Source organism: Chelonia mydas, chromosome 25 (assembly GCF_015237465.2).
Source record: "Chelonia mydas isolate rCheMyd1 chromosome 25, rCheMyd1.pri.v2, whole genome shotgun sequence".
Classification (NCBI taxonomy): domain Eukaryota; kingdom Metazoa; phylum Chordata; order Testudines; family Cheloniidae; genus Chelonia; species Chelonia mydas.
Genome location: NC_057858.1, coordinates 15191665 through 15217741, shown reverse-complemented (window position 1 = coordinate 15217741; position 26077 = coordinate 15191665). Strand labels below are relative to the sequence as shown.

The following is a 26077-nucleotide window of genomic DNA, read 5'->3' as shown; positions in this document are numbered from 1 at the left end:
TCACTCCCGACCTGCAGCCCCTGCCTCCCCAGCCCTGGGCTCCCCCCACCCCGCTCTGCCCGTGCCCCTCACTCCCGACCCGCAGCCCCTGCCTCCCCAGCCCTGGGCTCCCCCCACCCCGCTCTGCCGGAGCCCCTCACTCCCGACCCGCAGCCCCCTGCTTCCCCAGCCCTGGGCTCCCCCCACCCCGCTCTGCCGGAGCCCCTCACTCCCGACCCGCAGCCCCCTGCCTCCCCAGCCCTGGGCTCCCCCCACCTCGCTCTGCCGGAGCCCCTCACTCCCGACCCGCAGCCCCTGCCTCCCCAGCCCTGGGCTCCCCCCACCCCGCTCTGCCGGAGCCCCTCACTCCCGACCCGCAGCCCCTGCTTCCGCAGCCCCTGCTTCCCCAGCCCTGGGCTCCCCCCACCCCGCTCTGCCGGAGCCCCTCACTCCCGACCTGCAGCCCCTGCTTCCCCAGCCCTGGGCTCCCCCCACCCCGCTCTGCCGGAGCCCCTCACTCGCGACCCGCAGCCCCCTGCTTCCCCAGCCCTGGGCTCCCCCCACCCCGCTCTGCCGGTGCCCCTCACTCCCGACCTGCAGCCCCTGCTTCCCCAGCCCTGGGCTCCCCCCACCCCGCTCTGCCCGTGCCCCTCACTCCCGACCTGCAGCCCCTGCTTCCCCAGCCCTGGGCTCCCCCCACCCCGCTCTGCCCGTGCCCCTCACTCCCGACCTGCAGCCCCTGCTTCCCCAGCCCTGGGCTCCCCCCACCCCACTCTGCCGGAGCCCCTCACTCGCGACCCGCAGCCCCTGCTTCCCCAGCCCTGGGCTCCCCCCACCCCGCTCTGCCGGAGCCCCTCACTCCCGACCCGCAGCCCCTGCCTCCCCAGCCCTGGGCTCCCCCCACCCCGCTCTGCCGGAGCCCCTCACTCCCGACCCGCAGCCCCCTGCTTCCCCAGCCCTGGGCTCCCCCCACCCCGCTCTGCCGGAGCCCCTCACTCCCGACCCGCAGCCCCCTGCCTCCCCAGCCCTGGGCTCCCCCCACCTCGCTCTGCCGGAGCCCCTCACTCCCGACCCGCAGCCCCTGCCTCCCCAGCCCTGGGCTCCCCCCACCCCGCTCTGCCGGAGCCCCTCACTCCCGACCCGCAGCCCCTGCTTCCGCAGCCCCTGCTTCCCCAGCCCTGGGCTCCCCCCACCCCGCTCTGCCGGAGCCCCTCACTCCCGACCTGCAGCCCCTGCTTCCCCAGCCCTGGGCTCCCCCCACCCCGCTCTGCCGGAGCCCCTCACTCGCGACCCGCAGCCCCCTGCTTCCCCAGCCCTGGGCTCCCCCCACCCCGCTCTGCCGGAGCCCCTCACTCCCGACCTGCAGCCCCTGCTTCCCCAGCCCTGGGCTCCCCCCACCCCACTCTGCCCGTGCCCCTCACTCCCGACCTGCAGCCCCTGCTTCCCCAGCCCTGGGCTCCCCCCACCCCGCTCTGCCCGTGCCCCTCACTCCCGACCTGCAGCCCCTGCTTCCCCAGCCCTGGGCTCCCCCCACCCCACTCTGCCGGAGCCCCTCACTCGCGACCCGCAGCCCCTGCTTCCCCAGCCCTGGGCTCCCCCCACCCCGCTCTGCCGGAGCCCCTCACTCCCGACCCGCAGCCCCTGCCTCCCCAGCCCTGGGCTCCCCCCACCCCGCTCTGCCGGAGCCCCTCACTCCCGACCCGCAGCCCCTGCTTCCCCAGCCCTGGGCTCCCCCCACCCCGCTCTGCCGGAGCCCCTCACTCCCGACCCGCAGCCCCTGCTTCCCCAGCCCTGGGCTCCCCCCACCCCGCTCTGCCGGAGCCCCTCACTCCCCACCCGCAGCCCCTGCTTCCCCAGCCCTGGGCTCCCCCCACCCCGCTCTGCCGGAGCCCCTCACTCCCGACCCGCAGCCCCTGCTTCCCCAGCCCTGGGCTCCCCCCACCCTGCTCTGCCGGAGCCCCTCACTCCCGACCCGCAGCCCCTGCTTCCCCAGCCCTGGGCTCCCCCCACCCCGCTCTGCCCGTGCCCCTCACTCCCGACCCGCAGCCCCTGCTTCCCCAGCCCTGGGCTCCCCCAACTCGCTCTGCCGGAGCCCCTCACTCCCGACCCGCAGCCCCTGCCTCCCCAGCACTGGGCTCCCCCCACCTCGCTCTGCCCGTGGCCCTCACTCCCGACCCGCAACCCCTGCCTCCCCAGCCCTGGGCTCCCCGCACCCCGCTCTGCCGGAGCCCCTCACTCCCGACCCGCAGCCCCTGCCTCCCCAGCCCTGGGCTCCCCCCACCCCGCTCTGCCCGTGCCCCTCACTCCCGACCCGCAGCCACTGCCTCCCTAGCCCTGGGCTCCCCCCACCTCGCTCTGCCCGTGCCCCTCACTCCCGGCCCGCAGCCCCCTGCAATTCCAGTTCTGGACTCCCCCCACCCCGCTCTGCCCGTGCCCCTCACTCCCGGCCCGCAGCCCCCTGCAATTCCAGTTCTGGGCTCCTTGCACATAAACAGCTGTGCTGGTGCTCCTCTCTCCTTAGCTTCCTGGTAGTCCAGCCCCACCCCCCAAGGGGCCTCTCAATCCTGACCCTCAAGACACCCCATAGAAGCCCCACTGGAGGGTCTGTGCAGCCTGGAGGAGTGTGGCCTTGAGTCGCTGCTGGCCAGCGCTAGGGTGCATGAGGCGCTGGAGGGGGTGGGCATTTGAATTCACACTGGTCTGGTGCATCTTGCTTTACAGTTTGTCTCCAAGTAGCCAGAGCCCGACCCTGCTCAGCCCCTGCAGTCCCTGCAGCCCCTGCAGCCCGTTACTAACCCTGCATCCCTGGAGGTAAGACCCTGCGGTCCCCTAGCACCACCCAGCACAGCTGGGGCTGGGACAGAGCTGTCAGGGAGGACGGAAAAAGGGACCAGCCCTGGGGGCGCCCTGGGGGATGCAGCAGGCTGTAAACCCTCTGGTCGCAGTTCTGAGTGGGAGCCCCTGGTGGCAGCGGCCCGGCCCTTTGCACGGGGCAGCATGGTGCAGATCGACACCCTCCTGGGCAGGACAGGCAAGGGAGGTTCCTGCTGCAGCGCTGAACGCACCTGCTGCCCTGCTCTAGGGCCAGGCGCGTCTGAGTGCTGCCGTGGGCTGTGCTCTGCCACGCAACATCCCTTGTACCGGCGGGGGACACGTTCCAGCCTCGCCAGGACAGCCGGGGGAAAGCGCCCATCCCTCCTCTGCACTTGGGCCCCCAAAGGGGCCTGAACCTTCTGGCTGAGACTGCCCGTGAATGGCCCCGGGGGGGTGGGGGAGAGTGAGTCAAGGGGGTCCAGCCAAGAAACCCACTGTGTCATACCCGGGATCGTCTGGTCAGTGCGGGGCTCAGTGCCCTGCTGCACCCCACTGTCGCTGTGCAATTAAACTGCCCCCTCCCCTCAAACAGCTGGACGGGCGGTGACAGCGAGGGGGGATGGGGAGGGTGGCTTGGAAGCCTGCAGCTGGAGTCGTGATCCAGTGTGTGGCCCATGCTCCTCCTGCCGGATAACGTGTGGAGCTGCAGGAGTTTCCTAGCACTGCCTGTCAGGACCGGACACCGCAGGGCTCGGGTGCGAGGGGCCCTCGTCTGGACTGGGTGCCACCCGCGCTTGTGGCAGGTGACCTTGTTTCTCTTGGTATGAAACGGGGCCAGTGCCCGAGTGCCAGCACCTTTAACCCCAAGCTGGCAGCCTCCCAGCCCATTCTCTGCATCTCTGTCATGGGGGACAGGCTGCACGGCTGCCTTCTCCAGCCATTCCCGCTTGTCAGTGACCCCCGCTCTGAGCACTCCTGTCTCTGACGCTCTGCGAGTCGGGCTGGGGGTCCTGAGTGGGCTGGCTCTGCTCATGGCTGTGTGGGTCGGGTCTCTCCAGGCTGGGGGTGGGGGTATCTCTGTGGGGGGGTTGGCTCTTGGCTGTGTGGGTTGGCCCAGGCTGGGAGGGGCTGGCCCTGTGGGTCAGACTGGGGGGCCTCACTCTCGGCTGTGTGGATTGGATTGGGCTGGGGGGGGGGCAGCTGTGTGCATCGGGCTGGCGCAGGGTCTCAGCATTACGGGCTATTAGTTCACCTCTTCCCCTTGTCTCTGGTTCCAGCAGGGAGCGACCGTTAATGGGGCACTGGGAAGGGTTTTGTCTGACAGGTTAATTCCCACCCGGCTCCTGCTCCATCTGCAATGGGGCATTAATGCTGGACTCCAGCTGGAGGGGCAGGTCCTGCCTGCCCCACACACATCCAAGCAGATCCAGAGCCAAGCTCCTTCTGGCCGCGTGGCTGTGCCCTGGAGAGAGACCAGCTGGATCTGAGAGCAGTCGGACCCTGTCTGCCATTAGCCGGACAGACACGTATGTGACAGCTGGGAATTGTACCCTCTGTGTGTCTCTGTAACTGTGCCCATGGCTCCCTGGGGTGCTGCTCCCAAAGCGTGCCCAGCAGCACAGGGGGTGAGGGCAGTTCTGGTGGCAGGGACTCAGGGAGCAGGGTGTGGGGAGACGCTAGGCAGCTCCTCTCGATGCCAACGTGTCTGTTTGCCCCGCAGGACGCAGCCTTGTGTGGAGAGGGCGGAACGTGTCCTGGGTATTGCAGAGCTGTCATGGCAGCAGGGAGGATGCACCCAGGACTTGGGCAGTTTCCCAGCTGTTTGCTTTCTCTGGCTTGGCTGGAGGAGGCTGGCGCTGCTCAGTGGGGGGCAGCACGGGTGGGCCCCGTGGTTCCCAGTGGTTTTCAGGCACTCCAGGGCCCCACTGCACCAGGCGAAGGGCCTGTGGCTGAGCCAGTGGCGTCGTGCTCGCCCCCAGGCTGCAGGGGGCGTTTTCTGGAGCCGAGTTCCCTTCCCAGTAGCCCTGTGCCCCTGGGGAGGGCTGGGGGTTCGCGCTGTCTGGCGGCAGCTCCTTCTTCTGACCCTGCAGGGGCTCCGGGGGAGTTGGGAACGTGTCAGTGCCCGTTGTGTCTCGCGCCCGCCCCCCCCCAGCTCACAGCCCCCCAGGGAGGGGCTAGGGTTGCCAATTCTCTAATCACACAAAACCGAACACCCTAGCCCCGCCCCTTGCCTGAGGCCCCGCCCCTTGCCTGAGGCCCCACCCACTGCATTCCCCCTCCCTTGCTGTCTTGCTCTCCCCCACCTTCACTCACTTTCACGGGGCTGGGGTAGGGGTGCAGGAGCGTGTGAGGGCTCCGGCTGGGGGTGCCAGCTCTGGGGTGGGGCCAGAAATTAGGAGTTCAGGGTGCGGGAGAGGGCTCTGGGCTGAGGTAGTGGTTTGGGATGCGGGAGGGGGTAAGGGCTCTGGGGTGGGGTTGGGGAGGAGGGGCTTGGGGTGCAGGAGGGGGCTCCAGGCTGGGGCCGAAGAATTTGGAGTGTGGGAGGGGGCAGCAGGTTGTGGCAGGGGGTGAGGGCTCTGAGGTGGGGCTGGGGAGGAGGGATTCAGGGTGTGGGAGGAGGTTCTGCGCTGGGGCAGGGGGTTGGGGTGAGGGCTGTGGGGTAGGGCTGGGGATGAGAGGTTTGGGGGGGCTCAGAGCTGGGGCAGGGGGTTGGGGTGCAGGGGGGTGTGAGGGCTCTGGCCTGAGGGTGTGGGCTCTGGGGTGGGGCCGGGGATGAGGGTTTTGGGGTGCAGGAGGGGGCTCTGGCTCAGGGCAGGGGCTTGGGCGTGGGCTTACCTCCAGCGGCTCCCAGTCAGCGGCGCGGCGGAGGGGCTGAGGCAGCATGCCATAATGTCGGCATGGCCAACTCGGGCGAACCTGAGACTGAGCCTCTGGCCATGGGCTGCCCTGCCCTCAGGTCCCTGTTTTCTGGGATTGAAAGTTCAGGGTGGCCAAAAAGGGCGGAGAAGCAGGTGGCCAGTGGCGGGAAGGGGACCCCTCAGCACAGGGAGCCTGCAGGCTCAGGGCTTGAGAGGCTGCGTTTTTCCTTTGCAGTCTCATAAAGAGGCACTTTCCTCACTGAGCATCAGGCTGGGAATGAGAAGGACGGCTTCCTGGGCAGGCCGAAGATCCATGTTTCTCATGAGGTCCGATCTGGTGGCAGCAGAGACGAGGGTCTCAAAACCTTACAGCTGCACTGGGTACTTGCTTACAGCTAACGGGAACACGGTGTGCGTGAGCACGCTCTGCTCTGTGCGTGCGTGTGACTTTATTCTGTGCATCCTGGTGTACACACTCTATCCCAAAGTGCTTTGCTGAATTGATGCGTTTACCGAGTCTGACTAAGGACAGGTGGGGAAGAGGGAGAGAGGTTTGGGGCAGGGCCAGAGAGAATGGGGCTGTGTTCAGCTGAGATCTGCTGGGGGTCAGAGATGTAGGAAGGCTGATCCAGATGAAGCCTGCTCCTGCCCCAGTGATGGTGATTGTTGAGTGAACAGAGTGAGGGAGGAGAGGCACAAGATCCAGCTGTAGCTGTGGTGGTGAGGTGGGTAGGACCCTGGATCCTGCACACACTGGAGTGTGGGTCGCTGGCACAGGGCAGGCCTTAGTGAATGGCTGGTCTGCACCAGGAAGCTGCATGTGTGTATCTGTTACACTTGGTGTTATCCTTTTCCAGACAAACCTACTGTGATCCCCAAATCTGGATTCTCTGAGATCAGCCCAAGGGCCTAGTTCACTGCCTTGGCATTAGCGGTGCAGGATCAGGGCTCTGAAGCCCCTCCCAAAAGGCGTCTCTCCTACATTACACGTGCAGGTACCTGGTGCTGGTGGCACTAACCTGCTAAGAGGGTCTGAGTGACACAAGCCATGTCACAAGGGCATCAGCCGAACGGCTCATGTTTCGTCTCACCAGGATGTTAGCCCGGTTCTGGAACCCTTTGATTCCTTCCTCTCGCATTAATTAGACTTGAGTGCATATTGAACGCAGTCAGTTTGCTCTGTGTGTTTATTTGTGCTTGTGTGTGTGTGGCTGTGCAGACTCCACATATGCGCCCAACCAGCCCAGCATATGTTGCTGATAAACCAGAGGCTAGAGACCTTTTTTGGTTGGGTGCATTTTTACATGCGCAAAGGTGGGGGGTCCATAATGCTTTGCTCTCTCATGGTCCAGCAGAGGCAGTTCTGCTGGCTTGCGCCACCCAGCATCTGTCTGGGGAGCTGGGAATTGACTTGCCATTTTCCTCCTGGAGGAGTCTCCCAACCTGTAAATCCAACCCCCCAGCTGTGGGACTGACACTCCTCTTGAGAAGAGCAGGTCCGGGAGTGCAGGGAGCCCTCGGAACATCCTAAGAAAGAAAAATTCGAAACCTTCCCCAAGCTGAACCCAGGAGAGACCCTGGGGTGCTGGTGGCTGGTCGACTGACTGTGAGCTTCTCAGTGGTTTGTGTTTCTCCATTAGTAAGCTGGCAGTAGGGGCACCAAGGTCTAAAGGGATGAGCTGCCATATTACAGAGAAGGAATTCATTGAAGTAACTGCACAGAAACTAAGAATCACCTCTTCTCTGTGGAGCTTAATTAACCTGCTAGAGAGTTTGATTCTGCTTCATTATGGCCCAGAATTATGCAGGTTCTTTCTCCAGTAGTTATTCTTCTTTCCAGAGGGGAAAAGATGCACTAAACCAAACCACACTGGGGAGATGCTGCAGTGCCACAAAGCTCATTCCAGATGTCGGTCGCAGTTGGGGACAGATGTGTGCATTCAATATCTCTCCAATTTCAGAATACACTGCAGGGAGGTGGGGACTCACAGACTTTACGGTCAGAGGGGACCATCGTGATCGGCTAGTCTGACCCCCCCACATTGCAGCCACGGAACCTCACTCACCCACCCACCCCTGCAGTAGACCCCTAACCCCTGCCCGAGTTCCTGAAGTCCTCAAATCATGGTTAAAGACTTGAAGTTACGGAAAATCCACCATTTACACTAGTTCAAACCTGCAAGTGACCTATTCCCTACGCTGCTGAAGAAGGCAAAAAGTGTCACTTTCCTGAGTGAAACTTCTATAGGAATAGAATCCTGGGGTGGCAGGTGCTTGTTTTTGAGGATTTTGTTGCTGATGTTTAGTTCTTAGGCCTGTTTGGTTTCATTCTTATACAGGTAGGATTATGGGACCAAATTATCTTAAATCAGTGGGGTTGCACCTGTTTACTCAGGCAGAAAATTTGGCCTAGGTAATCTGCAAGCAAGATAGTAGTTCCAGAATGATTCTTCAGTGTTTCAGGCCACGAGCCTGACCTTTCATGGCCAGAGAGAACTCCCTTTAAAGTCTCTGCCCTGCTCTACACTACAGAGTTAGGTAGATGCAAGGCAGCTTATGTCGACCTAACTCTGTAAATGACCAAAATTTCTCTCCCACCAACAAAACTTGCCTGCTACATTGACTTAAGAACTCCACCTCCATGAGAGGTGTCGAGTCAATGTCGATGTAGTTAGGGCAACATGGTGAGAATGTAGACACTGCATTGCTTACATCCACTGTTGCTGGCTTTCAGAAGCCGTCCCACAATGCCCCGCACCGACTGGTGCAGGCGCTGCTGGTGAGGACATGCTCTGCCGATGCGAGGAGCAAAGTGTAGACGCACACAAGTAATGTAATTGCTGTGGCGGCTGTATGACGACGTAAATTAGGTCAATTTAATTTTTGTAGTGTAGACATGGCCTCTGTGCCTACAGAGATTCAAACCATGCTGGAAGCTCTCTAGAGAACCTCTGACACTTAACTGCTCCTGTTCACACTTTCCAGATACTTGCCCTGTTTGCTGCAATGTTTTGGTTTGACAGTTGCCCTTTAAAAGGCTTTAGACTGTGCTTTTCAGGCAGCTGTTGTACACTTTCTGAAAAGGTGATAACAAGCAATTTACACTTGTGATCACTTAGCGCCTGCCCTACTAATCAAGCCAGGAGAGGAATTAAAACATAGGGGGATTATATCTCTAGGTTTTTCCTTTCCCTGTTGCAGGCTTTCCAATGTTACAGAGATCTCTCTTGATGAATATAAATGCCTGAGAGAATTCTCCAACACAACAAGTATGTGATACTGTGCCCAGAAGTGGCTGTACAGGACAGGGTGAGTACAGGAGGTCTCTGATGATAAGCCTAGAAACAAAATGACCCCGCCAGCCAGTCAGCAACCAGTTTAATCATAAATACAGCAAGAGTCGTCTAAACTGCACTTCGCAGGGCATGAATGGCTGAGGCATGGAATCTGTCTGGTCTCTCTGGCCGTGGGAAAGCAGCAAGCCTACAAATCTTTTTTCTTTTTTGTGACCTCCAGTGTAATCATCAGATTCATGGGTCTCAGGAAGGACATTTATTTTGCATACAAAAAGAAACTTTCTGGGCATGACGATAAAATAGCCACTTGCTTTCTGCACAAAGGCGGGGCCGTGTTTAGCAAGGGTTGGCCTGGGCTGCGGAAGGGCAGGCTCTAGACATGTCTACGCTAGGGAAATTCTGTAAAGATTGCTAATGCCAACTCAGTGCCACAGGTGTTCGCACAGCTGCCTGGGAGCCCAGTGTGGATGGCTCTGAGCAGGGCTAGATTATATGGTGCTTAAAACTCTGGCTGGTTATGTAGAATCTTCTGAGGGACATGAACAGGTGTTAGCAATGGTGGGAGATTCTTGCAAAATCTCCCCAGTGTAGATAAGGCTTAGGAGCCATGTTTTCACAGTGTGGGAGGACTCCCTTTTCTAGGTGCAATTTAATCCAGGTACAGTACTTGATCCTCTAGCTACCTTATTGCAGGGGAAAGAGTGGTGGTTGGAAATTTACTTTGAAGGTTTTCGCAAAAAGAAAAGGAGGACTTGTGGCACCTTAGAGATTAACCAATTTATTTGAGCATAAGCTTTCGTGAGCTACAGCTCACTTCATCGGATGCATTCAGTGGAAAATGCAGTGAGGATGTTTTATACACACAGACCATGAAAAAATGGGTGCTTATCACTTCAAAAGGTTTTCTCTCCCCCCACCCCACTCTCCTGCTGGTAATAGCTTATCTAAAGTGATCACTCTCCTTACAATGACAGGTTTCAGAGTAACAGCCATGTTAGTCTGTATCTGCAAAAAGAAAAGGAGGACTTGTGGCACCTTAGAGGCTAAGACTTAGAGACATCCGATGAAGTGAGCTGTAGCTCACGAAAGCTTATGCCCAAATAAATTGGTTAGTCTCTAAGGTGCCACAAGTCCTCCTTTTCTTTCTCCTTACAATGTGTATGATAATCAAGGTGGGCCATTTCCAGCACAAATCCAGGGTTTAACAAGAACCTCTGAGGAACGGTGGGTGGGGGGTTAGGAAAAAACAAGGGGAAATAGGTTACCTTGCATAACGACTTAGCCACTCCCAGTCTCTATTCCAGCCTAAGTTAATTGTTATTGAAGTTAATTGAAATTGAAGGTTTTGTCCTTCTTGAATCCAGCCTTTAGGCAACATACATAAAAAAAAGGCAAGCTGAAGGCCATAAGAATGGCCACACTGGGTCAGCCCAAAGGTCCATCTAGCCCAGTATCCTGTCTTCTAACAGTGGCCAATGCCAGGAGCTTCACAGGGAATGAACAGAACAGGGACTCATCAAGTGATCCATCCCCTGTGACCCATTCCCAGCTTCCGGCAAACAGAGGCTAGGGGCACTTCAGAGCATGGTTTTGGATCTCCCAGCCGGAAGCCGCTGGGGCTGGTCAGATCATCATGTCCTAATTGTTCACCACTAATAAAAACCATCCGATGCTTTCCCAGTGTGACTGCGGAAAACACATTGCTGGCCCTTAGGAGCATGTCAGTTGCAGATGCTCCTTTGTGCATTCGTGCTCTAACTGCAGCACCAGGAAGAGTGAGCTAGAGGAAGTTGTCATGGTGATGCAGTGCTTCTCGCACAAAGGATCTTGCTGGAAGCATAGTGATGACTGGGTGGGGGAGGTGGCTTGCATTGTACAGACACGGTGTGGCTGAGCTATGGGTGTCTTGGCAGCCTTCAGAATGCCCTTGCTTTAATGACTGTGTCGTTTATTGTTTGCATTAATTAGGCTGCACCCATACTATCTTTTGCTGTGATCTTGTCAGCTCTCCAATGAAGCAGGGCTGGGCCTAGTTAGTACTTGAATGGAACCCTCCAAAGCACCCAGGTTCAAGTGTGTATTTCCCTTTCCTGCAGTCGTGAACAGATGCTCCAACATGCAAAGTGTTGGTGGGGGTGCTGTTTTGGGGATAAGATGTAAACTGCGGTCTTGGCCACTCGTGGTCATTAAAGATTCAGAAAAAAGAAAGGGAGGACTTGTGGCACCTTAGAGACGAACACATTTATTTGAGCATAAGCTTTCATGAGCTACAGCTCACTTCAAATAAATTTGTTCATCTCTAAAGTGCCACAAGTCCTCCTTTTCTTTTTGCAGATACAGACTAACATGGCTGCTACTCTGAAACCTAAAGATTCAGAGGCACTCTTGGTAATTGTTGTGTGCTGGGTAAATTCCAGCATGAGTAATTGCTTCCTGCCTCCCTAAATCCCCCGTGTCATTTTCCGTGGCTATGGTATTCATCTTCATTTCCTGTCCTGAAAAGTTGTGTAGTGTTGCTCTGTGTTGTTAAACGGGTGCTGTGTCCTGTTCTGGAGGAAACTGCTTGTCAGTCTGGGGCAAAGTAATACCTATAGGCCCTGATCCTGCAGTGATGTCGGCATAGGTGGATTCGGGCTTGCTCAGACCACCAGTGGGGCCATGGACAAGCAGTGGGGTCTGTCCATGTGGTCAAGCCCGTCAGGAGAAATTTGGGGCCCTGGTGCATCGTGTTCACTGCAACCACCTTCAACTTCACGCCAGTCAGATATGTTGGGGGCCCTCCTAAGTGTGGGGCCCCAATACAGTTGTCCCCCTTTCTTCCCATTTCTTCAGCCCTGCATGTGGATCACGCTGCAGAGTCCAGTCCATGGTTTGTAAAATGCACTGGGAGATCCGTCTGGCTGAAAAGCACTGGACACTCTTAATGATTAGTTATTAATAATTATTCATGATTATTCAGACACCAATATTGTGTGGGATTGGCAAGAAGTGGATTTCTCATTATTGTAGCTATAAGAAAGCTGAGATTGGGTCCAGGTTTCTCTCTCAATTTAGATTTCTAGGTACTAAACTCCTGGTTGTATAGGAGCTAAACTGTAACAAAGGAAGAAACTGGAGGCTACAAGTGTTAATTGTAAAAAGGGAATGGTTGGAACGGACAAGCCTCGTAACTGGAGAGCCAGACTCGCTCGGCACTAAGCTTCACTGCCACACTGATCTCTGCCAGCAGGGCTGAGTTTGGCTTGTTGCATGGGGATTGTGATTCATCTCAAGGGTGAACTGCAACAAGAGCAGTGGGAAGTTCACAGCTTTCTGGAGGGCTTGTCTAAACACAGAAGTGGCACCCCGTTAACTGTGCGAGTGTCGGTAAAGCAGAACAGCTCCCTAGTGCAGATAGCGTATTCCCTCTATGGTAGTATAAGCACCTTTTTACTGGCATAACTGTGTCCACACAGGGACTGCACCAGTATCACTATTCCAGTAGAAACTCACACCTCTAGCCATAGTCACAGACTGGTACAAACGCTGTGTGTAGACCAGGGCTAAGAAAAGAACGTGCAAAATCTGTAACGTGCTGGCTGGAGCTCTTCTGCCAAGGAAGGAAGAAGCTAGGCACATTTTTGCAACGTTAAGACACTCACGCTATGTGACCACAGAGCGGAAAAGCCTCCTGCTCTTGCCCAACCCAGTTCCCTCGCTGTGGAGGGGATTGCTTTCCTGTGGCTCTGGGGTTCTGTTCCCGCAACAACCCTTTTGCTTAACGCCTCCTTCACTGAGCAGACATGTGCTTAAAGGAGGCTTTTCATCCCTGGCAAGCCCAAAACAACAGAACATTTATGCAAACAGCAGTTTAACTTTCTTGTAACTTTCGGTCTCCTCCTACCTTAGTGCTGAAGATCCTTCAGTTGGCCCTGATGGGCCGGCTTCTCCTGTGGGAGTGCCTGCTGCATTGAGTGTTACATCAGACGGTCGCTGTGGAGACAACTGGGATGCCACAGATTCAGTATTAATTAGGACTTTCAGGAGAGGAAAAAGGGAGATTGGGATTAAATTCTCTCTCTCCCAAGTATCTTCACTGGCTAAAATCCAGGGACATCTGTGCCCGTGCTGGGGCCAGCTGAGTCTGTGTGCAATTCCTGTGGGTGAGATGATTCCAACTCCTCGATTGTTTTGATGTGTTTGTGGTCAATGATGTTTCAAATGACATTTTGATTGTGTTTGTATCATGTCCCCTGCACTGAGGGGCTGAGGTGGACACTGAGCAGTAGAGATACGAATGTTATAGGCAAGGCAGCAGAAACACCTGTGGTTAAGGTTCCTTAACATGACCTGTTCTAAGTTTTCTAACCCTTTTTCAGTTGCTTATAACTTTAGCAAACTGTTTAAATTGAAATTTTCCAGGCTTGGTCTCTGCTTCAGGTTGAATTTTTTGTTTTAAGGTTTTTGAAGTTTTGCTCAGTTGTTTTAGAGAACAAGGTTAGTGGAAAATAGGGCTCTGTGTGATAGGCCAGTGCTCTTTGGAACCGCTGGAAAGCCTTCCATTGGGTTCAGTGGGAGTTGGCTCACCCTAATGGGCCAGGATTTTCAGATGGGCCCAGTATCCACAAATGGACCCAGATTTTCAGGAGCTCCCACTGAGAACAGTAGGCATAGAGCGTTTTTGAAAATCTGGCCCTCGAAGGCAGCACGTGGTTGCCCGGGCGGTCTTCATTCTGCCGTTTCCTAACTGGAGTGCTGACTTTTTTGCACTTGCGGAGGTTTTCCTGTCCCCTGGTAGTTTGTCTGGAATTAATGTCTGTCTGTCAGGCGGGAAGGGCCCTCTTTTGCAGGGTGTCTGCTGGTCCTTGCTGCACAGGCCTCTGTGGCAGAGACGTGCAGGGGAGCTGCACGGAGGCTGTAAAATCTGAATGCACCCTGCTGGGATTTCAGTGGATTTCCACTAGGCCCCGCTGCTGCCTGGGCCTGGTCGATGTGACGAGCGCTGAGCAGCGCGTGGCTTTGCCATGGTACTTCTACAAAGGTCTGTATTTATATGTGGCTTAGACAGCAGGAAATACACAAACGCCACGCAGTGACCATGACAACTGCTCGGGCTCTGCACACACCCCAGCAAGGTGTCTACAGCCAGTGGGGCAGGATGGGTGCGGGGTTCGCAGACAGCGCCTGCAGTGACCCCACTTGCCAGCACCCCCCTTCCACAGCCCAGGGGCAGTGTAGCCCCTCCTGGGTGGCTGGAGCGGCAAGCATGTTAGCGGGGGGCTGGGAAAGGAAGGGGGCATTAGATCAGCCTGGGGGCAGGAAGGGGGCCGATGGGGGGTGTGGGAGGGAGGCTCTGGGGGGGCTCGGAGGGGGGCAGGCTCCGGCGGGGGGTGGGGGAGGCAGGTTCGGAGGGGGGTGGGGCAGGCTCTGATGCGGGGAGGGAGGCTGCCTGGCTCCAGGGGGGGCAGGCTCTGGCGGGGGGGTGGGGGAGGAAGGCTCCGGAAGGGCTGGGAGGCTCGGGGGTGGGGTGGGGGGGGCAGGCTCTGATGTGGGGAGGGAGGCTGGCTGGCTCCAGAGGGGGCAGGCTCTGGCGGGGGGGGGGGGGGAGATAGGCTCCAGGGAGGCTGGGGGCGGGTGGGGGAGGCTCCGATGGGCTCAGAGCTCGGGGGGGGGGGGCTCGGGGGGCGGGGCGGGCTCCGATGGGGCTCAGAGCTCGGGGGCGGGCTCCAGGGAGGGGGCTCGGGGGGGGGGGGCGGGCTCCGATGGGCTCAGAGCTCGGGGGGGGGGCTCCAGGCGGGGGTGGGGGGAGGTAGGCTCCAGGGAGGCTCGGGGGGCGGGGCGGGCTCCGATGGGCTCAGAGCTCGGGGGGGGGGCTCCAGGGAGGCTGGGGGGGGGGCGGGCTCCAGGGAGGCTCGGGGGGCGGGGCGGGCTCCGATGGGGCTCAGAGCTCGGGGGCGGGCTCCAGGGAGGGGGCTCGGGGGCGGGGGCGGGCTCCGCTGCGGGGGGGGCGGGCTCTGAGCGGCCGGGCCCAGCCCCGGGGCGGGAGCGGCCCGCGCGGGGAGGCTCCTGGGTCCGCCGCGCCGCGCCGCGCTCTGGTGCCGGCTGGGCCCGGCCGGAGCGGAGCCGGGAGCCGGCGCCCGGCGGCGATGTCGGACCCGAGCTGCTGGGGCGCGGCGCCGCCCGGCTACCGGGGCCAGCGCGGCCAGGGCGACCTGCTGCAGCGCTCCAAGAGGTGCGGGGGGGCGAGCTCAGTGGGGGGGGTTACATGCGGGGGGGGGGCTCTGTAGGCTGCGGGGGGGTTACGTTCAGCATTGGGGCTGCGGGGGGGTTACATGCGGGGGGGGGGCTCTGTAGGCTGCGGGGAGTTACGTTCAGCATTGGGGCTGCGGGGGGGTTACATGCGGGGGGGGGCTCTGTACACGATGGAGGCTACACATAGGTTCTGGAGTGTGTGTGTGGGGGGGCTGCTGCACCCCCTGGTTTGAAGCGGTTTCCGTCAGATCCAGGGTTTACAGTTTGGTTCAATGGCTCTCAGCCCCCCCACTGTAAAAACTGTTCCAGCGCCCTGGGGCTACATGGCGGGGGGGGGAGGCTCTACGCAGTGGGGGGTCTGTATGTGGGGGGGGTACATGCAGTGGGGGGGGGCTATGTGCTGTGTTGTGTGTCCGTGACTCAGGATTTGGGGCCCCCTGGTCCTGCCGCCCTGGGGAGAGGATGTTCCAGGTCTCCAGACTCAGGGTCTGGCTCTGGCTGGGCTCCGGCTGGGCTCCTCTCCTGCTTGGAGCTGCTGAGCTCTGGGCTGGAGGTGGGGGCCAGAGCAGTGGAGGTAATTGCAGGGGGGTTAAAGTCACTTCAGGGAGCCCCACTGCAGCGGCAGGATGGCGCTCAAGCTGGGGCGTTGTGCTCTGGAAGGGGAGCCACCTCAGAGTCAGGCCAGGCCCCAGCTAAGGAGACAAGTAGGAGGATTCAGCGGGGTCGGGAGGGGGCATTTGGTCTGTAAGATCTTTGCGGTTTCCCAGCAAGGCCTTTGCAATCCAGCAACACCCAGCGTCTCTGTCCTCATTGTCTAGAACAGATCTCGGTTCTTGGGACAGGAATTCCTGCCCAAACGAGGCTGGGTTTAAAACTAGCCATTAAAACAGCCATTGCTAGCGAGTTCCTGCCATGCGGATAGGGCCTGAGCAGTGCACTGCTCAAGGCAAGTCAACGCTTAAAATGCTGCATCAATGCAGCTGCCGCGCTTTAATGAAGACGCTATACGCCAACACGAGGGGCTCTAGTTAGCCCGCCTCCCAGAGAGGCCGTAGCTGTGCTGGAGGGAGGAGAAGCCGTCCCGCTGACATAGCCTGTCTACACCTGGGGTTAGGTCAATATCACTGTGTTGCTGAGGGGTGTGGATTTTTCATACCCCTGAGTGATACAGGTCTGTAGTGCAGACCAGACCTCAGTTTTGCAAGTATTACCCGTTTTCCTGCTCTCTCCCCCAGCCAGAAACCAGGCCAGAGCATTTCACCCCTCTCCTACCAAACAGGTCTTGTTCCCAGACCAGGGGAGCTGTGTTTGCCCAGAGCAGCGGCACTAAACAAATGGCTGCTGCTGGAATGGCCGGAGCTCATTTTTTCCAAAAACATTAATCTTTTTCTGTTGTGTATTTTCTGATTGTTCCCAGGACTAGCCTGTGTGAGGGCTGAGTGACTGCACCGTCTAGTTAGACAAGCTCAAAAATGCTTCCCTAAAAACATGGAATCCAGCTTTTATTCAAATTCAAGAGAGTGATTAATCTACTTTTTAAAATGTTTGCTCCCTAAAAAGGGCTCTTATTTATTATTTGCATTATCTTAGTGCCTACGAGCCTTAGTCAGGGGCCGGGACCTGGTGTGCTGGGAGCTGTACAAACACAGAACAAAAAGAGAGTCCCTGCCCCAACAGTCGGAGCATAAGCCAAGAGACAACATGTGGTTACAGGCAGGGGAGTGCAAGGAAACAATGCAACAATAATGGTCAGGGCGACAGGCAGTGATATCCGCATGCCAGCAGCCTAACCACTGCCAAGTTGTTTGTAGCATCATGGCAAAGGAGAGCTTTGAGAAGGGGTTTAAGGAGAACAGTGAGGGGGCTTTACAGGTGTGTACAGGGTGTGAGGGGCAGCCTGGGGGAAAGCACAAAGGCACGTGTTTGAAAATTTAATAAGTGAGCAATGGGGGCAACATTTTGATAGGAGTGAGATTTGAAATCTCTGGTTCCACGTTTAATCCAGGAATGAGCGTCTTTGATATCTTTATGCAATGTGGGTATTTAACTCACTTGCACACAGACTGATACACAACTGTAAAACTGCCTTCCTCAGTCTCAAAATGTCAATGCTTTTTATTATAAAGAGGAATAAGAGAGTGTATTTTCTTCGCAAATTCACGGATCCATCCCCTTCTAGGGCCCAATCCTGCAAACCACAGCTTTAAAGACTTTGTCCCTTTGACTCACATGTATAAAACTTAATGAGTGCTTGCAAGTTTGGGAATGAAATGTCACAATTAAATGGCAGGCGGGGGGAAGAACAATTTCTGGATAAAGTGTCAACTTCAGTTGTATTGGTGGGAGTATGAGTGGCACCACTGTATCTTGTATAATAATAATTGTACTCCTGGAAGCACATCTGTGAAATGAATGTTCCGTGAAATGACTTTTTAAAAAATACACATAATCAGTGTGATAATCTAAGGAGTCGTGTGCATCCGGAACCTAAGGAGGCCGTAATTCTCCCCAAGGGCTTGGGCAATGCTCTTGTGGTTCATTAGTATTGCTAGAACCCAGAGATGGAATTACAGTGCGGTGTATTTTATAATAGCTAAGAAGCATACAGAGTTGTTCGGTATGATGAAGAGCACTGTAATATATGAGGAATCCTAGCTTCCTGCCGCGTGGCTGTTGAAATGGCTGGTGCAGAGCTGGAACAGCTCAGCAGAGCAGGATGGAGCAGCCTCTGAGTGATCTTGATTTATCTTGATATTTAACTGACCCTTTCTTCCTGCATGGGTGTCAGACCTGCATGTTGTTGGTGTGACGACAGCACTGCACTCTGACCTCAGCTTCTCTTACAGCAAAACCTTGCTATCACATCTGACCTCTAGTGTCGTGGGCAGGTGGCTGCGAAATGTATAGTAGTGCCCGTTGTGTTAGGATGGGGTTTAATTGATTAAGACTTCGGGACTCAGCAGCAAGTTTAGGCCCTGATCTTGCAAGCACTTAAGCATGTGCTTTAGCTTTTGTTCAAGTAAGTTTCTAGCTGTCGTGGTTGCAGAGAAAAGCTTGAAAATGTGACCAAAATGTGCCCTAAAGGCTCTCCCCCCGCCCCCCAGTTAGTGCAAAGAACCTGAAATGCATTCGTTTTTAGAATCTCCTGAGTTTTAAGCCCATCTCGTGATTTTGGGGGCTTCTGGCTCATAACTTTTGGACAGTTGGGGTGGGTGATGCTGCTGCCCGTGCTGTGCTGTACTCCATTACGTTGCAATAGGCTGTTCTGAAATTCTTTGACAATGCAGGTTGCAGAGTAACAGCCGTGTTAGTCTGTATTCGCAAAAAGAACAGGAGGACTTGTGGCACCTTAGAGACTAACCAATTTATTTGAGCATGAGCTTTCGTGAGCTACAGCTCACTTCATCGGATGCCTCCGATGAAGTGAGCTGTAGCTCACGAAAGCTCATGCTCAAATAAATTGGTTAGTCTCTAAGGTGCCACAAGTCCTCCTTTTCTTTTTGACAATGCAGACTGTAAAGAAGTCACCACGCGAAGGGAATTGTCTGAACCCATTGTTGAGTTAGAACAATGTAGAGAGGAGTGTGTGATTGGGCGGGGACTAAACATGTGCATCACAGCTGCTGTCTGTAAATTGATCTGAGGTGAGTGGCCCAGACAGCAGGCCTGGGTAAGCCCGCTAGCATCTTTCCAGTGAGCTACGGTTCACGCTAGAAGGCGGCTGACACTTTCCCTGAATGGTGTAGACAGGGCCTGAGAAATTGGTTAACAGGGGCAGCTGAATTATACTGTCCTCTTGAAGGCAATAGTTTGGTTGTGGCTGACAGCGCTTTGCAGTTGTTAGCCCTTTAAACCCTGGTGTACACTAGCAAAATTACCTGTTGCACCCTGATCTGATGCCAGTTTCGTTTTAAAAAATGAGTGCTACTTTACCTTGTGATTTTAGTCCAGCAGTCTCAACGCTCTTGACTTGGATGTTGCCATTTACCTATTTCAGAAGTGAGGAAACTGAGGCACAGAGCGGGGAAGTGACTTGCCCAAGGTTTCACAGCAAGTCAGTGCCGGATTCGGGAATAGAACCCAGGAGTCCAGACTCAGCTCCTTGTCTCGTGGTTACAACGTGACCTGTGGCCTGCCTACTCATTGAGACTCTGTTTTTTAAATAAAGGTGTAATTCTCCTGTGTTATCAGACTGGACGTATTGAAAATGTTCCTGGGTGACTTGTGTGGTTTGTATTATGTGGTCTGCACTGTCCCATGCACCTCTGTGACGCTCAGAGGGCGAGGAGATTGGGCTCATCGGGGTTGGGGCATTGCAGGGAAGCAGCTGGGATTGCATTGCAGTCCTCATCCAGCAACAGTGCGCACTGTGCCTGCGTAGTCTGCAGTTGGGTCTGAGTGGACTTGCTTGGCCCCTTGTGTGGCTTTTACTTTAACTAAAAATGTTTGGGTTGAATTGAATGCTGGTGAAATGTGCCAGAGTGAAATCCTCCAATCAGAGTCAAACTGGGCAGCTGCAGTGCAAGCTTCGCTCTCTGCCTCCTCCTGCCCTGGGAGTTCTGTTTCCAGGGCTATTGGACCCAGAGCTATTGGACAGACTGGGCCTGTTTTGAAAGTAGGTTCTTTGGATCCCTGGGGAGCTGGTCTAGACCATCCAGTCATTTTCCGTAGGCCAGCAGACAGCTCATAACAGCTGGTCACCTTGTCACCAGGTTTTGATTTGAGCCCATGTCCAAGGCAAAGGGGCCTGTGTCCCATTCCTCAGAGCCAGCCTGGCCTTGTGGTGCCCTGGAAGGTGTTTGTAACCAGATGCTTATTTCTCTAAACATTTAATGGAGAAATGTGATAGGCCCCTCTTAGGCCTGGTTCTGTAGGAAAGGCACAAGACACCTGAACGCATTGTGCACTGATGGGAACGCTTTGGTTGAAAAGCCTTGTCTACGTGTTCTAGCTCTCAGACTCTGCTTCCTGTCTCTCTTGCGGGGCAGCCTGGGGTGGGATTGCCTTAGATTCATGAAATAAACCTAAGACTGATGCTGTGAGCCGCTGCCAGGTGGACATGGCCTGGGGCTGTGATAATGAGATAGGTCAGATGATGCAGTTCTCAGCCTGCTGTGGTGTTTACTTCCTGTCTTCTGTAGCAGGCTTTCTTGTGCTGTCACAGGTTGTTGTGAGGGGCCTTTGGGTCACAGTTGCTGTAACAGTTCCCTGATCTGTGAGCGTGTGCTTGAGGGTGCGATAGTTGCTCTGGTGCTGCTGGAAGGTGACTTTGGAGATGTGCCGCACTGAGGGTGCGTTGTCACATTCTTCTGTAAATAACCTGATCTTTGCTGACTGCTGGTTTCCACTCCATTTTTGGCAAAACTTACAAATGTAGGATTAGAGCCAGAGCACTGGGGGCTGGGTTAGTGCCCCTCACTCCTAACTTTAAGAGTAAACAGCCGTTTTTGCACAAGGCTTACTTATTTTGGAGGAAGGGAGCCAGATGCAGCTGATGCATCGGGCAGGGTTAAAATGGCGCGAGATAGCTGTAGCACCGAGGGTGGAGTGTGCAGAAACAGGAAATATTATCAGAATCTGTCTGTATAGAGATTACTGGAACTAACCTAGCCAAACGTTTGTGTTCACTTTAAAAATAAACCTCCTGAGTGGGAGTGTGCAGGGTGGTCGTGTCTCTACAAAAAATGATGCATTGTATTGCAGAAATCAGTAAGCTGCACCAAGCTCTTCAGATTTTTACATGCTGCCGTTCTAAAGATTCTTTTGGGGAAGTCCTATGGCCTGTGTAATGCAGGATGTCTGACTAGAGGGTCACAATGGTCTCTTCTGGTCCTGGGATCTATGGATCTATGGAAGACGGCCGTGGTGTTCTGCACATGTTCGCTGTCATTAATTATTTACCATTTCTCTAGAGCTGACCTCTTGACGTGGGTTAACGAGGTGATATGAGAGCTTGCTTGTTTATTAATCAAAATCACTGCAAAACATCCATTCAAATTTGTTTGTTCGTTATTCTTGGGGTATCTTATGTATATCAGTCAATCTTCATCTCGGTGTAGCTACAAATTAGCATTAGAAATTTGCTAACATGGAGTTAGAGTAGAAGTGAATCCTCACTGGTCCATGGGTCACTATTTCAAACGCTTGGGGGTCAGAGGGGAGGGGTTTGCTACTGTAGGTGCTATACCTTGTTTAAAAAAAAAAAAGTCAAATACCAAAACAAACCCACTGGAGTGGGCCAGGAAAAAATGATGGTGGAGGAAGACTGGAACTTCTGGAGTACCAGTCTGTGGCAATCCCTAGCTGCTTTGGAGGAAGGGCAACACACCTGGTGGTATAGGGTTCCTCCAAGGCTGGTTTTTTCTTTACCCCTGTCAATTAGAGGTCAGCTCATGTCTTGCAGCGAGAGCGGAAGAGCCATTCCAAACGTCCGATTTTACCCGTATTTACTGTTGTAACTCTGGATGTTCTCGTTATCCACTCAAAGGTCCAATCCTTTTCTTGCATTCTGCTGAGCTCTTGGCCTCCTGGAGCTCTGTGTGGGCTCTGGAAAATGCCTTTGCAGCCAGAGGAAACAACTGTGTTTCTAGGCCAGGCATTAATATGGGGAGCACTGGGGATACAGCTCCAGCAAGGTAGGTACCAGAGAGACTGCAAGCCCAGTCATAACTGCAGCTGAGAAAAGGCTTCTGTTGCCCCACGCCGGGTAAAGATGAAAATGCTTAAAGACACACATCTAACCCTCGGCATTGCGTCTCTATGCTGCACAGTTCCATCAGCTGGGTAATTAAAATATGGCCTTTAAGTAAACGACTTCTCTGATAGGAATGGCAGGCACCACAAGGGATTTGCAGGTGAGAAATGAGGAGAGGTGTGGGAAGTAGGAAAATTGGTGAGAGCCTGTGGAAGCTTCCTGCCATCCTCCAGTGGCTAATGAATATGCCCTCGATGAGCACAAGGTGTGGGCTCACCCTCAGCAAAGGGGACTATTCAGAAAACAATGAATGTGCATGGAAAAATGTTCACACACTGCTGTGTGGGTACACTGTGTGTCTGTGTGAAGCCACGCCAGGCGTTCCTCCTGCCAGGGGGGTGTTGGGGCCCCCGCGTGGCAGGACAGACTAATGCCCACGAGGTGACTGGGTCAGCCGCTGACGTTCGTTTAGTGCAGTCGGTAGCAGGTGGTGCACTGATGCAGTGAGAATACATACAGCAGTTATGGAGGGTCTGTGTGGGGGCTGTCTGGAGCTAAAACATTGTATTGCCTTACTCCTGGTGTAAATAACTTTTCTGCATTCATAATTAGACCCCACAGAGAGTCTTCCCAGGCTCCTTGGTTTTCTTTTCTTTGATTTGAAGCTCTGAGCTAATGTGGGTACCTCATGATGGTAAACTGAGTTGTTATTTTTAGTGCCCATGCGAGGGTTTCTGTTCCCAGCTTTGAATGGAAATTTTGCACTGCCTTTTTACTGAGCAGTCTAGGATTACAGCAATCCAGGAGACATAGTTTGATTTACTTTATTTAAATCTGGCTCTCGGGTGTCTTCATGTTTTCATGGAAGATGTGCCTTTGGTCTGACATCTACGGAAATCTCCCCTAATTTTAGTTTGTGACGCTGTAGATTGTGTTTTCCTGCTTCTGGTCTGCTCTGAGTGTTTGCTACTTTTTATTCATTGTTAAATAATAAATATTCGGTGTGTCCAGAAATATGGCAGGCAGTCTCACTAGCAAGCAGACACGGGCCTGGCCCCCAAGCACTTACTGACTCCGTTTAATGGGAGAGGAGACTAGAACAATTTTTCAGCCGAGTCTGTTTCATTATATACTCCTCACATCAAGCATCTCCGTCAAGGCACTGAAAGGCAGCTTTTTATACTGGCCACGCAAGTCTGTGACGCAGCGAGGCGTTTGAAGTTACGGATGCTGAAGGTGAAACTCGTTCTCCTGTGTGCAATAGACTATACTGGGTTTTTAATAAAAGCTATTTGCAAGGGAACATCTGCAAAGATCAGAGGCCTGTAAGTCCTTTGCTCAGAGGAGCATCTTAACAGTTTGTGCAGCGAGAGGCACATTGCACCAAGGATAAACTGTGAATTATAATTGGAAACGTGAGATTAAAATCAGCAGTCTGGAGTCTCATGCGGCTGGCACCTGTTGTTGCTGAAAAGGGAAGTTATTTGTTACAGCAGATCCTGAAGGAGGAGACTGAGCCAGATCCTGCAAATGGATCCTCACAGGCCCAGCCCTCTTGCTGTGTTTACTATCCTGCTCTCAGCACTTGATACTCTCAGATGTTCAGCCCAGCACTGATGGTGTCTCATGTGCCCCTTTTCAGCAAAATGGAGGGAGGCCTGGAAGGAACCACTAATTATAACTGAATTTCAATTAAAAAAATTGACAGCTTATACACTGCAAAAAATGCTTAAGGCTATGAGAATGGCTTTATATCACACTGTGCAGAATTTATATCGCAACTTTTTAAAAAAAATAGAATGCATTGGTCGATTGTTAGTAGGCACAAACAGGATGAGTGTGAGTAATTGTATCAGGAATCTTGTGATAATTGGCATTCAGACCCCAGCTGCTGGAGTCATGTGAAATTAAAAATATATTTTTTTAAACAAGTACATTTCTAGCCCTTACAGAGAAAAGCATGAAAATGTGACCTCATGTATCTTAAATACTCAAAAACCTGACCTCAGACCTTACTTCCTCCTGTGCTGCAGTCCAGTTCCTCCCCCGATTACGGTCAGTCACTGGTTGTGATACTTCCTCCCAGATGATGTCAGTGTCTTCAATATCTTCTGGCACAGTCTTCTGCTAGTTCTCCCCTGACCTTTCTCTTTCCTCCCTCAGGCACCCAGTTCAAGGCTGGCTTAGCATGTCTCCCATCTTCTATATGGGGTACGTGTCCCAGCGTCCTGAGCCGACTTTCTTTGATAATATTTTCTAACACATCTGGCTCTGGCAGCTCCCTGACTTCCCTTTGTTGTTTTGTCTTCCCAGCAAATATGTAGCATCTTCCTCAGCCATCTGTGATGGGCCATCTCCAGTCTCTTCTTGTTAGCGCCTGCCCTTGGCCAGTAGCATGCTCAGCACAGTCACATGGTATAATCTGACCTTTAGTTTGGAGTGGACACCTCTGCTTGGCCAGGTGGCGTTCATCCTTCCAAAAGGGAGGTTTGCTTTTCCTGATCTCTGATGCATATCTTTATCCCAAATGTCATCGCATTCTACAGAGAGAGGGACTTGGACCTGTTGGATTTCATTTCCATCCACTCTGTCAGGAATCAGGGCCTGCAGCAGAGCTAGTCTCTGGGCAACCTAACACACCCAGCTATCCTGTAGTAGGCAGCTGGATTTGGTCCCTCACCCGATTGGTGGGAGGGTCAGCACACCAGCTCTTGAACCAAGCAGCAGCACTTCGGCCGTGATAGCTTTTGCGCCTGCTGGTTCCCAGCCTTGCCCCTTCCTTGCTGCACTTTAGGTAACCTGGCTCTGACCGTTGGCTCTGATTCCTAACCTGTCTCCAGTTCTGACCCTCTGCTCTGATTCTTGACTTTTGAGTCTGGCTCTGACACTGGGTTCCTATTCCTCGCTTCCGACTCCTACTCTAATCATAGATTCCAGAGGAGACCCCAGTGATCATCTAGTCTGACCTCCTGTATAACACAGGTCAGAGAACTGCCCCAAAACAATTCCTAGAGCAGATCTGGGAACCACTAGGCCTGATCACCCACAACCCTGTCTCTGACACATGTTAACCTTTGCATCTGTTCTCCAGTTTCCTGCCTTCATAATCTGGGTTTTCTCTACATTTACTTTCAGTCCAATTTTTGCTCCTGTTCTCCCTCTGATGGACGGGCAGTCGTTCTGTTCAACGTCATGCTTTGTAAAGCAGTGTCATTGGCAAAGCAACTCATCTATGCTAACCGATTTTACCCCTTTAGCAATGCCTGTTGTTGTCTGCTTCATCACCCAGACTGTCGATAGTACAAGGCAAATTGATAACAGACACCCTTGTCTAAGTCAAGTCACAGTATTGAAACACTCACCCAGGACTGTATCTGATCCTACTGCATATTTGCTTCCATCATATAAACTCCTTATTATGTTGATAGCTTGTCTGGTATCTCCTAGCTTCTAGCAATATTTCACGGGTCTCTCTATGGACACTATCAAACTCTTTCTTAAAGTCAATGAAGTTAATTAAGATGCCTTTTGCCAAGCAATAGCTTTTTCAGTGATCTGTTGAAGAGCGAATATCTGTTCACAACATGATCTACCTGGACAGAACCCAGCTTGCTCTTGTAGTATGGCATCCACTGTAGTCTTCCTTCTGTTCAGCTGATGGTAGCTGATACTTTGCCTGGAATTGATAGCCTTACAGTACCTCCCCTGCTCATGCACAAAGATCCCCCCCCTTTTTTGGCAGTGCCACCATGATACCATCTTTCCAGTCTGGTGGCACTTGTTCTTTCACCCATGTTTGGTTACTTTTGTTAGCTGCTCAGTCAGAATATTGCCTCCTGCCTTCAGTACCTCTGCTTGAATTCTATCAGTCCCGGGAACTTATACCTGTTTGAGGACTGGGATGGCTGCTACAAGTTCATTGGGTGTTACTGGTCCTGCTTCTATTTGTGCATAATCATCAGCTCTGAACAGTTTAATGTTCTTTCCATTGTCTGGCTTGTTCTTCAGATGTTTTCAGCATCTGTCCATGAGAGTCCCTGAAGGGCATCACAAGGGATGGTCTGGTGCTTCCTGAGAGGTTTTTCACTATTCTGTAGAGCTGCTTGAAAGTCTCCCTTCTGTGCTTCTGCAACCTCCTGAACCCAGACATTTCTCTCTTGCCTGCATCTCTCCTTTATTTCTTTATCCCTGTCTCTGTCTTTTGC

The 26077-nt window shown here is 54.3% G+C and overlaps 1 protein-coding gene across 13 annotated transcripts in view; it reads left to right on the top strand.

Annotated features, from left to right (window-relative positions):
- The window catches only part of MAST3 (microtubule associated serine/threonine kinase 3), a 75253-nt gene that overhangs the window by 11504 nt on the left and 37672 nt on the right, over nt 1-26077 (top strand). For 3 of the 13 annotated variants that reach the window (XM_043535669.1, XM_037885876.2, XM_037885877.2), the window contains one exon: nt 2701-2790. The exons of 3 other annotated variants lie outside the window; for them this stretch is intronic. In XM_043535669.1, the coding sequence (XP_043391604.1) occupies nt 2701-2790 (90 nt within the window). Of the gene's footprint in view, nt 1-2700; nt 2791-4002; nt 4320-5880; nt 6033-14995; nt 15159-26077 lie in introns of those variants that run through there. 7 more of the 13 variants (XM_043535672.1, XM_037885879.2, XM_043535668.1 and 4 more) reach the window with 6 other exon arrangements.